This window comes from Streptopelia decaocto (genome assembly GCF_964273445.1).
Source record: "Streptopelia decaocto genome assembly, chromosome: 7".
NCBI classification, from domain to species: domain Eukaryota; kingdom Metazoa; phylum Chordata; class Aves; order Columbiformes; family Columbidae; genus Streptopelia; species Streptopelia decaocto.
Window position 1 is genome coordinate 35,720,713 of NC_138661.1, and position 14,016 is coordinate 35,734,728.

The 14,016-nt window shown below is 43.3% G+C and overlaps 1 protein-coding gene across 1 annotated transcript; it reads left to right on the forward strand.

The window, feature by feature from the left end:
• Positions 1-87: 87 nt before the first annotated feature.
• On the forward strand, positions 88-13,682 carry PLEK2 (pleckstrin 2). The gene is made up of 9 exons (XM_082057932.1): positions 88-2,983; positions 6,942-7,106; positions 8,089-8,270; positions 8,956-9,047; positions 9,381-9,568; positions 10,089-10,190; positions 11,282-11,365; positions 12,537-12,615; positions 13,515-13,682. Exons 1-9 carry the CDS (start codon positions 2,906-2,908, stop codon positions 13,640-13,642), a joined length of 1,098 nt encoding a protein of 365 aa, XP_081914058.1. The 5' UTR covers positions 88-2,905; the 3' UTR covers positions 13,643-13,682.
• Positions 13,683-14,016: the final 334 nt, after the last annotated feature.

The window sequence follows — 14,016 nt, forward strand, 5'->3', positions numbered from 1 at the left end:
CAACATAGGCAATGCTGTCCTCTGAGCTCACTGCTGCGTGACCTTCAATTCTGCATACCCTAAATCTGGTTTACATTGGATTGAGCTATTCACTATAGAAACAACCTGTTTTTCTTATCTGAAGAAGGGAAACAAGATGTGCTTTCCATGTTGAAGTGTAAAAGAAATAAATATATCCGGTTTTCCTTGTCTGCAGGAACTGGAAGGGAGAGTTGTTTTGTTTCATTAACCTTTCCAGATTGCTCGATTTTTAAACATTTATATGTTTTTTTACTGTCATGTCCCATATTGCACATCTCCTTTTTCCATAATGTTTTTGTGCTGCCAGAGGAAAAATTCATAAATTAAGCTTTGAGCCTTAACTAGGAATTCTTAATATCACCACAGTACGAACAATGTAATTGCTACTTGGTGTTGCCACAAGGCAGTCACAACGGGCATATGTATTTCAATCCATGCTTGATTGTTAGAGAAGTTTCACATATACCCAACCAAAGAAAGTTAAGTAGCTGTGCTGCATCAGTTGCTGTGACTTACGGATCTTCAGAAGTTGTAGAGGTGATACCATCTATCTCAGCTGGTCTCTTCTGTATATGTGGAACTGCATTTGCTTGCCAAGTGCTTAAAATAAGGGCCGCAGGTTTTGTGTGTATGTCTTTGTCCAGTTGCCAAAGCGAGGAAGCATGTTCTGGCTGTTCATTAGCAACTGTGCTGTTTACTCGGTTGTAATTGCAAGGCTGAAATCTCCACTTGCACTCATGCAGTGAACTGAAGAGAAAGGAACAGGTATACCTGTGGACAGGACTTGGCCTCATGGGTTATTTGTAAGGATCTCAGTTTGACTTTCATATCCTGAATTAATTTTGTAAGATTGGCAGCTTGGAAGCAGTTTTTTGTGTAACATCTAATAAGGATTCATTAATACAAAAAACCTCAGAGGTGCTGGCTCAGGTCAGGCACACACAGTCCTGTGACACACAGCCCAGTGTCCTCCTTCTTATGAGCGGAAATCGTGGCTGCTACAGAAGGGGTGTCCTCCTCTCTTGGGGCTGTTGTGGTTTGTTTTTTAAGTACAGTGACGATTGCTTGCTGTTTTCTCTCTGATTCTGGCCCTCGGTGTTTTTTTAGATGCAGCGGAACTGACGTGTTGTTGTTGTCCTTCATAGCGGAATCCGCGCTTTGACGTTTAATTTCCGATAGTTTTTTGTTCCAGATTACAGGCAATTAAACATTGATTCCCAAACACTGCCACCTTTCTACATAAAAATGCTCTTATGTCAATACTTTTAAACACTTGTCATCTTTCACTTTTATCTAGAAATATTTAATCATTTTTTATTTTGATGTGGTTTGGTTTTGTCTCCTTTCATCCCTAATCCACCAAAGGAGCTAAATATTTAATGGTGTCCTACACTAGAGGGCAAAGTTGTAGCATCTTAAGAAGAGGCTGCTTTGGAAAAGCCAGGTGGGTATTGCAAAACATGCAACAGAGGTTGTCCAGGTGCTCTCAATCAGCTGTCTGTGGCGTTGTGAGGGACTGACCTGGAGGTGTCAACGAAGTGTGTCCTGTCGGCCAGCTGAAACAGCACAGTCTGCACTCAGAGCCAGCTACTCCTGCCCTTCCCTTCAACCCTGAGTAGCATCTCGCGGTGCTGATGCCTGCAGCTGCAGCTCCGGTCAGCCAAATGCAAATTCTACAGCATATAAAGTACTTGGGGGACACTTTGAATGGAAAAAAAATGTCAAGCACTGAACTGTGCTTTTTTCTTAAAATACTACACTGACGTGTGGAAGGCACTCTAAGAAGGATCTGAGGAAACACACAGTCCTCCCTTCAGTGGGCTTCAAGCCCCACAGACTTGATACAGAGTTCCCGAGGTTTTTATGGATCAAAGCACGTCCTTTTCCACCCGCTGACTTCAGTGCCAGAACTTGCCTTCCCAGCACATGTGTGAGCACAGCAACCCAGGTCTCCTGGCTCATTTTACGCTATATGACCGTGAAAGATCTATATTTACTCAGCCTCAGGGAGCAATGTAGGTAGGGGCAGTTTGTTAGCCTTGAGTAATTACAGAATGTGACAGGGGGAAAGAGGTATGTATGTCATAAATATCCAAAGTATTGAAGAAATACTTTGAAGTATTGAAGGAATTGAAGGCTCTAGATTATAAAAAGTAGTTGATACAAATCCTGTTGTTTAATGACCAGCTACAGCATTTGCTTCACCATTCACTGGCAGTTTAACATAAAATTCTTTGTTGCTAATGGTAATTTTGTCAAGACCCGTCTGCAGGGTTGTGGGTGGTCTGCATGTTGGAGAAAAAGAGTTCATTCAGATGAGGGCTGGTTATGGTGCAATTCTGAGATCACTGAGCAAGAGCCCCCTGCAAGCTTCTACCTGCCCTCACTAGCATGAAATTATCTCACCCACCCTGTTATAAATTGCCTGCAGTAACAAGCTGAACAAGGTGAAGTCAAACCTCAAATACCGAACGGTGGAACACTGTGTTCATGGAGCTGGATATATAAAGAGTGCATCTCCGGGAAAGGCACAAAACAGTCTCTTGTGTACCTACACTCAAGTTTTCTTTTTTCTCAAGTTTAATTCTGATGTACAGAATACTGTGAGCTGACATTTATTTGCCTTTTTCTGCTGAATGAAACATTTTTTTTCCCAAGATTCTGCTTCTGAGTACAACTTCTATTTATATTTTTAAACTTTTTTAAACTAAAAGACATACTTTAAGTTAATTTCTCATTTATTTTATGGCCACAATAATATTTTTTAAATTACAAAAATTTCCATTGACATACCACATACCTACAGCAAAAAGTACTCCTCTAGGTGTTCTGTTAAACTTACTGTACTTCTTCAGGTGGCCTGAAGAACAAACATAACTGGGATATGACTTCTGCAGCCAGTTGCCTTGTGGCTGCCTGCCTTTCCCAAAGTGGCAACAGGAGTACACCAGGAGCTACACAGGTAATTTCCATATGGGCCGGCTGCTTTTGGAATCTCAGCCAACATGCTTTCTCTTTCTACAGCAATCAATTTTTATAACTTCAAGGAGTGTTCAGTCACGCATTGTATTTCTTGTGATCTCTGTGGGACTGTTCTCTAGGTTGTCTCTGGTACATTGTCAGGTTTGAATTCTTCAGTATCTTGCTCTTTCTTGCTAAAAGTTATAAAAGATAGTATAAAGATAAAGAAATTATTTGTTTGTTCCTTTCCCTCGGTACAGGAAAGTGTGACCAATAATCTGACTTGGTGTGCAAAGACTGAGAGATACCTGAGTCACTTTGTCTTATTGAACTCCGGACTCTTTTTACAATGCAAGAAGTGCTTTTGTTTATTCATTATACTCTACATCGTGTATCTTATCACAGCCCCTAGCCCTGCCCTTGTATATCACCTTTATTTTGGTACAAGTCAGGGAATGCTCACAGTGCAGCAAAGAATATTGCTTCTGAACAGCAGCACTGTCTGAAATACTAAAACTAGTTTATTTCATCAGGACAAGATTTGATAAATATATCAAACATATTTATTTAAGCCAAAGTCTTAAAAAATGTAATAAACATCTAAGCTCATATTCAGACACAAAAAGGCACTCTGTTTCAGAGGAGCTTGGGAGTTACAGGAAGTCGCAGCACGTTGTTCTTTGATCAGACTGCTTCACTGAAAGCCCAAATAGTTTCTTACGTTGGGATTTAGGATATTAAGTTGAGAATCTTGGTTTATACGCCCAGAGGTCACTGAAAGTAGAAGGGGCTTTTAGGTGCTTTGGGGCTACTTCGGTAAAAATTTCTGTCAAAAGAAATTATCTCAAGGTTTATAAAAGTTTCCTTGTAAACATAATATTCTATGTGTTACCTTTAGCATGTTCTGATCTGTGCAAGATGTGTTTATTAGATGAGAAATTTTAAGCAGCAGTTGATTAGTCTGAAGTTTTGAGGGATGTGATCTTACAATTCTGCTTCTCCCTCCCATGCAATACCTGATTTGTCATTATGTGGCTGCTTGTATTGGCCAGCTCACTTGGTGGAGGTTTTTTTCTATTCTGTGAAATTCTTCCGAGATCCTTTTTAGGCTTCCTTTTGTTTTACTTCCCGGAGGGCAGGTAACGTATCAGAGCCAGCTCAATGTTTACCCAGTGTCTCATAGGTAGGAAGAGAGGGAGAAAAAAACAGGGAAGGGAGAGTGCGTCACATTGGAGGAGGAGGGCAGCAAAGAAAAATGAGTTTTCTTAAACAAATTGTGTGCAGAAGGACAGGCTGCCAGGGCTTGGGTGCTTCTCGGCAGGGGCTCGACTCTCTTCCCTGCTGGCCATGATGCAGGAGGCAGCGGGAGTCCTGAAGGAGGGCTTCCTCGTCAAACGGGTAAGTGCTCCGGCTCCCCTTCATGCGGTTCTGCTCAAACGTGGAAGCAGCCCCTGAGCGGGGATGGGATCGAGCCAGGGTCTGTGGCAAGGCAGCCCCTTGGGTGCTGGGTTTGAGGGGCTCCTGCCAGCCCTGGGCACAAGAGCTCCTCCAGATCTATGCAGATGCCTGCCAGGGGAGCTGCATGTGTTCACTACCCTGCCTTCAGTTTCCTCATGGCAGTGTTTACCCAGTGGAAAGTGAATTAGCTATCAGGATTACTCAGGTATCAGAAAGCCAGTATGTCTGCACCTAGGGCATACCTCTGCATAAAAAAGATGCCTGGCAAATGGCTACACAGCAGCAGTGGAAGTGGCCATGGGAGGATGGAGAGAGGGGAGATGTTTTGACAGTCTGAAGATACTTTGTGCCTTCTTTACCAGCCCAGCTGAGCAGGGTTTCCCATTTCATAGGAGAGGATGGAGAACAGACTATCCTTTTTGAAGGGGATCAGAGCAATGCAAATGTAGAAATATGTTTGAAATAAGTTATTTCTTCCACACCCCTCAAGCTGCATTATAAGAAAATTTTAGCCAAAATGTGGAGAAAAGATCTGAAAGATGGTGTCGCAGATTTCAGCCTTTCCAACACTTCTCCCTGTAGGACCAAGCGCGTAATAGCTGGGACACAAGAGGGCAACTTAGCAAGGGGCATAAGCTGCTTTTAGTACAAAGACCCTGTCTCAATGACATATATGGTCCTTGACTGCACACCAAAAATGTGATTCAAAGGTTTGTTCGAAGCTTTGCCACGCCTTGGGAAGTGACTTCCTATAGTACGTGGCAGTGCCTCTTGTGCTGACATGAAGGTAATCCTGGGCAGGAGCTCTCCTGGCAGCTGCTGGCCATGTGGAGCTGTTCTTTATGCAGAGAAGGGCTGCACAGCCCAAGCTGTTCCTCGTCCTCCCTCCTGCAGCCAGGGCAGAGCAGTCCCAGCTCCTGCTCTCCTCGCTGGGTGTATAAGATGGGAAGCCAAGGCACCAAGCATGAGAGGGGGAATAGGTTATCGGCAGCACACTGTGCTGTGAGCGCCCAAAGTCTGTAAAGCATCACCGAGATATGCAGCTTGATAGGAAGGAGGCCACAAAGAGGACAACTAAAGGAAACTGAGGGAGAACAGAACAAAGGATCCAGAGAAAATTATGAAGGGATGAGACCAGATGAAAAAAAACAAAACAGACCTTTCTTAAGAAGAGAGCAAAAGCAAGGAGATGATCTAAATGCATTAAAAATGACTGAATTATGTATTTTAATGTATTATGAATATAATATAAATGTGTGGAAGTCAGGTAAAGATAAAGAAAAAAAAAGGTAAAGCAACCTCTTGAAAAAGAGGACGTTTCCAAGATGGAAAGAAAAGAGCCATAGCAAAGAACACACTCTCAGGAAAAATAGCCGAGGGACTTTACAACAGGTAAAAGAAATACTAAAGAAGGCAAAGGGGGGGAGAACACACCCAAGTTAGATAAATTGCATTTAGTATAGACTAGAAGACATTAGATCTAAACTGCCCTGGATTTTAAAGACTCATTACCACACCTTTCCTTGGAAACTGCTGGTTTTCCCCTTAACTCATAGAAAATTAATGAGCTTTGATTCCTGCCACAACTGGACCTTGCATGTTCGTTTCGCCGAGCTGCACCCGCCCTCTCCCAGGTGTCAGAGCTTTCCCCTCGCAGCGCCTTGCCCGCTGGCTGTAATGCTCCATGGCTGTAATGCTCCATGGCCCGTCGCAACGCCAGGCAGCTCCCCGCAGCGCAGCCCAACCCGGCTCCCTCAGACAGGCCCGAGCCCGCCGGGCCAGCCCTGCCCGGGGCTGCTCCCTCTGCAGCCGGGCCAGGCAGAGACGGTGGCCGTTCACACAGGGGGAAGAAGCGGTGTCTGTGTTCTGCTATAACCCAGGAGGCATTCAACAGCAGCCTGCCTTCGTTCTCTTGCCGTTAAGAAGCATATTTCCTTTACAGGAAATGGTAGCACAGGGAATGCGCAGGACAGAAATAAACAGCTCGTTAGCAGTAAGAGATGATATAAGGAAAAGCCAAGGCATGCAGCAAAGTGCTCTCAAAACCATTTGGCACCTACAGCCACGTCAAAATGACAAAGAACAAAATCATTCAAACACCACCTGGGGTCACTGGAGAGAAGTTTGTCTCCAAGAGGCCCCACATATTTTGGATTTAGCCCTGTTCCCAACTAGTGCTGTCAGCAGGCAGGTGTGCACCTAAATGACAGCTCTTTGAGATAATTCATGTGAGCTTTTGCAAGAAAAAATGATTGCCAGCAAAGAAGTTGTCCTTGCTGAAGGAAGAGCAAAGCACCTTTCTACTGCTCCATGATTTTATAATGAGGGAGCTGTGCTATTTTGTTACTAAAAATGTGTATTTCATGGAGAACAGAACTCCTGATGGCTTCTTGTGTTTCTTTTCATACAGGTTCCTATCGGTTTTTGGTATTTTCACCAAAAAAAAGTCATTACTCAATGCTTGTGTTGAAGTCAGCTCTGTGGATTTTTTTCCTCTCTAGGGACATATTGTTCGTAACTGGAAAGTGAGATGGTTCGTTCTGCTTCAGGATAAACTGCTGTATTACAAAATTGAAGGAGGCAAGAAGGAGCCTTCTCCAAAGGGCAGGATCCTTTTGGATGGCTGCACTATTACTTGTCCATGCCTGGAATATGAGAACAGACCGGTATGACTGGAAAAATGTATCCCTCTTCAATGACACTCACTTTCTAACTTCTTCCTAGTCTTTTCCTCTTCTCCTGACTTCTTTGATTACAGCAACCACATCACTGGGGTGTTTCCAGATTTGGGTCCACCCAAAAGCAAGCTGCTGTTACCAACATAACCAGGACAAGCAACGAACTCCTTCATTGTGTGTTTGCTGTTCCCTATGCCCAAATCTGGGTGACAGCCATTAACAAAAGAAAAACGTCCCCCACACAGTGGGAAGAATGAACGTAAATGCATCAGCCCAACAGTGCATGGAGAGAGGATGTAGACAACTCAATAAAATTTGAGGAGGATGGGAAAAAAAGCTAAACTTATCCTCTGTGGTAGTTGCCTTTTAAACTCTGGCTGTATCCATGGATGCTCCTGGGCAGCCAGGTCAGACTCACTTTTCCTTCTCCAGTGGGACATTCCTGCCGTGGAAAGTTTCCAGCAGGAGGGCTCTGGAAGGCAAAGTGCCTCTTGTGCTCCTGCGCTCACACGTGGGTAGTGGCAATGCAGCCTTCCTCCGAGTGGGGCCAGAAGGGAAATGACTCTGGAAGTTGGTGACTATTTCAGAACTTCTAATGGCAGAAAGAGCCTGGTGAGAGTTTGCAGTTATTGAGTAAACTAGAGATCTGGGTGTGAAAAGCTCCACAGTCAGCAGCATACTCCTATGTAATCCAGTGTCTGGGTGGTCTGCTCCCCTTTCAGTACCACAAACTCTATGCATGCAAACCATTATTGGAACTGAAAACCCCAGGGATTTGAGGCAGGGACAAGAAACAAAAAAACCTAGAGTTGTGCCCACCATTCTTCTGGCCAAGAATTGTTCTGTACTGTTCAGGTGGGATGCTATGTCAGACTCATTTGTGTCACTTGGGCCAGTGTTAAAAGAAGAAAAACGCAAGTGAAGGACAATAATTAAATGATGTTATTGCTTTGCACTTCTTTCTCCACAGCTACTCATCAAACTAAGGACAAAAACCAATACAGACTATTTCCTGGAATGTTGCTCCAGGGAGGAGCGAGACTCTTGGGCTTTGGACATCACTGGAGCTATTCATGCTGGTCACCCAGTACAGGTACAAGAGCTTCACAGAATGAAGAACTCTTTCAAACTGCTAGAGAATATCAGCCTCCAGTAAGTGTAACCGCTTTCTCCATCTGCAATTCCTGCAGTTTGCAAAGCACACAAGCTGATGGATGGGGAGGGTCAAGGGAAGCTCCTCTCTGCACAGATCCACTCACTGCCTTGTGGCCAGGAGCCTTTAAATTGTCTGCTCTGCTCTAGGTTTGCACATACATTTACCAGGGTACAGGAATTCACTTTTTCCTGATGGTGTTTTTTGGGGAGTATGTGGGTTCTACACAGCCACCTCGCTGCTGGCTTGAAGACCTTCTTAGTCAGCTGCTAAGGTTCTCACAGGGAAGATGTAATGTCAGGGAAAGACTAAACGATGACATTGTTTGTGCCAGGTTGATGAGCTTTCAAAGCTGGTAGCTGGAATCCAGACTAGTATTTTTAGGGTGCATCATGTTAAACAAGAGGAAACAGAGAACTGATTAAGAATAGAAAAATTACATTAATTTTATATTTGTGCTTTAAATTGAAAGATACTTTGTGGGGCATCTCGTTTAATGCTGCTATTGGGAGAATAAAGTTTTCCTGTAACAGTACTTACGGCAAAACTTCTGGGGGAGTACCTAGGCTGTTTCCCATCTTTATATTGGTAGTAATGAGGACATTCCAGGCACTGAAAGAAGTATGCGGCTACTTTTGCCTATCTTTCTATTCTACTAACGTTATCCTGTGCTCTCATTTACAGCCACATAGTGGAGAGAATGTGTGACAGCAGTACTGGAATTAAGCTGACCCGCAACTTGGAGCAAGGCAACAGATACAAAGAGACCTTCACAGGTACCCCTACTTCAGGCAAAAAGCTTCCTCACATCTGACACGCCACATTGCAGAGACAAGGGAACTACTGTACTGCCTTCATGATGGTATCAGTTGTGGCCCAGTGGAAAGTACTGGTGCAGCCAAGCTCTTTGACACCTTTCTCTCTTGCTCTTTGCATATATGGAAGCACATGGTGGACCTCACACTTTTGGTCAACCTTGCACTTCATTGACAGTCTTTGTGGTGGTGCCAAAATGCTTCATCAAATGAAGACCCGTGTGGCAGAAGACCATCTGTCTCACCTTGGAAGAGCATGTTGCCTTGGTGTGAGAGCTGCCTTTCTCCCTACAGGTTCTGCCCTGGTAGACTGGCTCATCTCCAACAGCTTTGCTGTGTCACGATTCGAGGCCATCACCTTGGCATCCATGCTGATGGAGGAGAACTTCATCAAGCCCGTGGGAGCCCGCAGCACTGAGGCCACACGCTACAGTGATCTCTCTGAGCAGTTTCTCGATGATTCCACTGCACTGTACATGTTTGTAAGTGATGCAACTGCCAGAAGAGGCACCTCCTCTGCCCCTTGTCACACGCTGGATTTGGGGCAGTGGTAAAGGGGACATGTACAGTGTGCAACCAAAGGCAAAATATGCAGGATATGAAAGCAAACACAGAAGGAGCAGGTCTAGTCTTTCAGCAATACTAACATTTGCGCTTTTGCTGAGACAAATAGCTACATGGACATGGAGGGATCTACAAATCACATAATTAGGCGTTAAAAGGAGTGTTTCCCTCAAATACAGTGCTGTGCCTGCATGTAACAGAGGCCGTGCTGTAGTTACACTAAAACTCCAGGCCACAGTGTATGTGTAGGCTTTACAGCTGTAATTTGTTGCTTGTAAATCTTGGACTTAACAAGGTTGAGGAGTAGGGCTATGGAGTAGAATTTACTGGGGAAATATGAACTAAAAACAGCTCAAGGAAAATAAAATGCAGAAATTTGTACTTAAATGTGTGTTTAGATTAAAAAGAAAGGTGGAACCATCTTTTCCGTGTTTGCAGGCTGAGAGCAGTAAGAAAAATATCAGTTCCAAGGAAGAGCTACAATTTAACATCTCTGAATTAAGTGGCACAATTGTGAAGCAAGGATTCTTAGTGAAACAGGTAAATACGGCCTTTGAACCTTCACTGGGAAACAAGAAAAATGACAGCTCTTAGGGCTTCCTAGAGAATAAATGTGATTTATATGAGCGTGGCTGGAGAGTTGTGGCCAGCAGAGCTAACTTGCCTGTCAGTACTACTATCAGAGATGGTGTGGTGAAGAGTATCTAGTTATAAAGAAGTAAGCTACGGAATTTGCTGCTCAGGCAGGACTAATTGGATATTCTGTATATATTCAGTGTATACTGAAAAGTATAAAAAAGTATTAAAAGCAGAAGCCGTCTCCCCCCCAGCTCCACATCTCACCTGAGGTGGTGTATTCACTCCCAATCAGATCCACTGTTCCTCTGGTTTAATCTATCCCATCTGGTTTGTGTGGGCAGCTATGACTTTCTGCTGGCCACAGACACATGTCAAAGCTAGATAGACTGACTTTTGCTTGAAGTGGACGTTTACCTGTGGACAGTCACACATGTACACCCTGGTGGTGGTGAGACCTGTTTTCTTCAGGCACAATTTCTTGTTGGCAGTAAGTGCTTATGGGATCCCACCTCAGTCTGCAAGATTTAATTTCTGACCCTTGCTATGTCCAAGTCGAGGATCAATCTCACTGTTTCAAAGCATAACAGCCACCTTCAGAGGGAACCCTGCCTGCACCACATGGCCGTATCTCTACTGTGGTTTGCGATGCTGTGCTTCCCTGTCAGCAGTGGAGAGGGCTCCGGCAAAAGAGTGAAGAGCTGCAAAGAACCTGAAATAATCCCCTCAGAGCACGCAAGCATGGGTTTTTAATCCAAGACCTGTATTTAATCTGAAATTAAGAGCAAGAATCAGGGGTACAATCAATTGCTTCTGTCACTCTGCTGTCTTGTTTCTCAGCGCAACAAAGGCACAGAGGAGAGAATTATTATTCTATTAAGAAGGATGTTAAGCAGAAAATCCTGGGAGTTACTAAGATGTCAGAAAATATTTTTCTCTGTTGGCTCCAAAACCTCCTTTTTCAATTCCTGTTTAGGTCTCCCCTACAGCCTGCAGGAAACTGGCCATTTCAGATGGTATTTTCTGGTGGTAACTTGAATTCTTCTGTTCTACAGGGGCACAAGAGGAAAAACTGGAAGGTGAGGAGATTTGTTTTGAGAGCTGATCCCGCTTTTTTGCACTACTATGACCCCACTAAGGTATGTGAGTGTGGATTTAAGACCCCCAGAAATCCTCTTACAACATTTTAATGAAAATATAGTTATACTCTAAATGTTTCTTTCACCCAAATCTCCATCTGGGTTCCTCTGTCCATTTTCTGGGGAATAAGGCCTCTCTGGCCTTACCCTGGGAGGCTGTCCTTTTGGGATTTTCTATCCCTGCATCTTCCTGTCTTTTCCTCAGTGAGGTTTCTTTTCCTCAGCCAAGGGGCAGCAGTGTTCTTGGATTATTTGGTTTGGGTTTTTTTGTTTTGGTTTTTGTTTTGGTTTGTATTTTTGCTGTACCCACACAGTCTGAGACCATGCTCCTGCAGGGATTCTTCCTGGGCTGTGATCTTTCTGGGCTGATGTCCCACCACTTTAGGGTCCTACTACTACTACTGGGATTTTTTACATTCTTATTCCAGCATTGAATAGGGTCTCCTTGATGCCAAGGTATTTATAGGAATTTTAGCTACTTAGTTTTAAACTTGCTCAGGGAACAGTGTAATTTATCTTCATGGATATAATAATCAATGTGAGCAACCCAGAAGGGCACGTTGATCCATCAGCCCCTCATGCATGGGGTATCACAAAGCCCAACAGGTTGCTGAAAGAACATGTATAGAAATGTTTTGTGTGACATTTAAAGAAGACATGAGCAACACAATGGTGAAAAGAGCTTATGTAGCTCATTCATTTTTTGTTACCTGTTTCTTTGTGGTGTTTTTTTTTTTTTTGCACTGCAACTCATCTTTGCAATGCTATAAACTCAAACTGCTGAACCTAAAGGTCAGACAAGAGAGCAAGCCTACTAGTGAAAACAGGCATTTTTTTTCCCTGTGCAGTCTCAATGAAAAGCAGCAAGCTAAAAACTTGCAGAAATATATATATATATTTAATACAGCTTGTTGTTGATAATATGATACGTAAGTTTGAAATGTGGTTGTTAGCCTACCCTTGTGCTACATCAGAGAAACATCTGAGACTGAAACAATATAGTAATGCATTTTATTGCATGTCCTAACTGACTTCTCTTGTGACATGGATGTTTTATATCTGTAAAGACTGACATCACATCTCTACTTTCATAAAAATAGTTGATGTGCTCTGGGAAATTATTCTAATGATGATATTTTCCAGATAAGCCTCATTTCCTTTCTCTTCCCAGGAAGAAAACAGGCCAGTAGGTGGATTTTCTCTCCGTGGCTGTCTTGTCTCAGCTCTGGAGGACAACGGTGTCCCAGCAGGTAAGCACAAGCCTCCTAACTTTCACACATACATACTTACGCCATAGCAACACAGTCTTTGGGTGTGTGTTTTTGCGTATGGCTGTCTGCATGCACAAGCGGGCTGGCCTTTCCTCTCCCCTTACAAGTAAGGGAAGAGACACATCATAAAAATTCCCCATATTGCTGGGTTGTCTGCACCAGAGGGGATTTCTTAAGTGTTATTTCCACTTATCTTGGGTGTTCCCCTTTTTATGGGCTTTCCTCAGTCAGATGACTGCTAAGACAGTCCTAAGACACTGATTAATATTCCAGAGTTAAAAAACAAAGAGGAAACACCTTCTTTTTGGATGTCGTTTAACTCAAAGTCTTGAGATATCTCCTGATGTCATCTCTTTTTGGTGCGTCCTCTTTACTTACACTATTACCTTTTCCTTTTTGATCTCCTAGAACCCGAGTGTAGGGGAAACACAAAGCCAGCAATACAAAAAACAGTTCTGCTAGTGAATGTGCCAAGTTTAGGCATCTGTCTAGAACCTCAGCCTCACAGATGAGTGTTTCTGCTGTTAAAGCAATTTGTTTTATGACAGCAACCGCAATGTGTGAATGTCTAATAGGGGAGTTCATACCTTCATTGCATAACTCAAGCAAGATTTGCCATCTAAACAGCGGCTATTTTATATATGATACATAGTACACAGTAGTTCATACACTCTATGTGAGTGGTGTCTGTACTATGTCTATATTTTGCAGAAGGGAAATCAAAGACACAAGAGTTTTAAATGTCTTATCCATAATGAAACTGAAAGGTCTGATGTCCTAATTCACTAAATGAAAATTCTTCCCTATGAAGCTTCATATTGCCACAAAGCATTTCTCTGTGCACCTTCCTGATCTGTCATTTTTTTTTTTCTCTGCAGGAGTGAAGGGCAACGTGCAAGGCAACCTCTTCAAAATCATCACCAAAAAAGACATTCATTATTATATCCAGGCCAGCTCCAAGGCAGAGCGAGCCCAGTGGATTGAGGCAATCAAACCACTGACATGAGCAAGCTGGACTACATGACAAATGACAAGTCACACTTCTGACCAAGTTTCTTAATCTTATTGTCTGAGAGTGCTGTTTTTCCCTTAGACAGTCTATTTTTGTTATTCATATCACCATAGCACCTAGCAATTCCTGGCAGACCAGCATCGGAGGCAGGTAGATCCAGAATAATTCCCCACCAAGAACTTACCATCTAACCAAGAGTCAGAAGACAACAGGTGGATACAGACAAACGGGGCTTTACAAGGAAACAATGAGATATATTCCAAGATGGAAGAAAATAATTATTTTGTAAAAGTATTCAGTCTATATCTGGCAGATCCAGGTTGTGCTTTATCCTAAAGCAGAAATGTCTTGCTCCTTTCCCCTTTTTA

Bases quoted from the DNA above. Each gene is read 5' to 3' on its own strand.
- PLEK2 (XM_082057932.1), top strand. From the start codon at position 2,906: ATGACTTCTGCAGCCAGTTGCCTTGTGGCTGCCTGCCTTTCCCAAAGT. The intron at 9,569-10,088 runs GTAAGTGATGCA...CCGTGTTTGCAG, and splicing joins CCACTGCACTGTACATGTTT to GCTGAGAGCAGTAAGAAAAA. The intron at 11,366-12,536 runs GTATGTGAGTGT...TTCTCTTCCCAG, and splicing joins ACTACTATGACCCCACTAAG to GAAGAAAACAGGCCAGTAGG.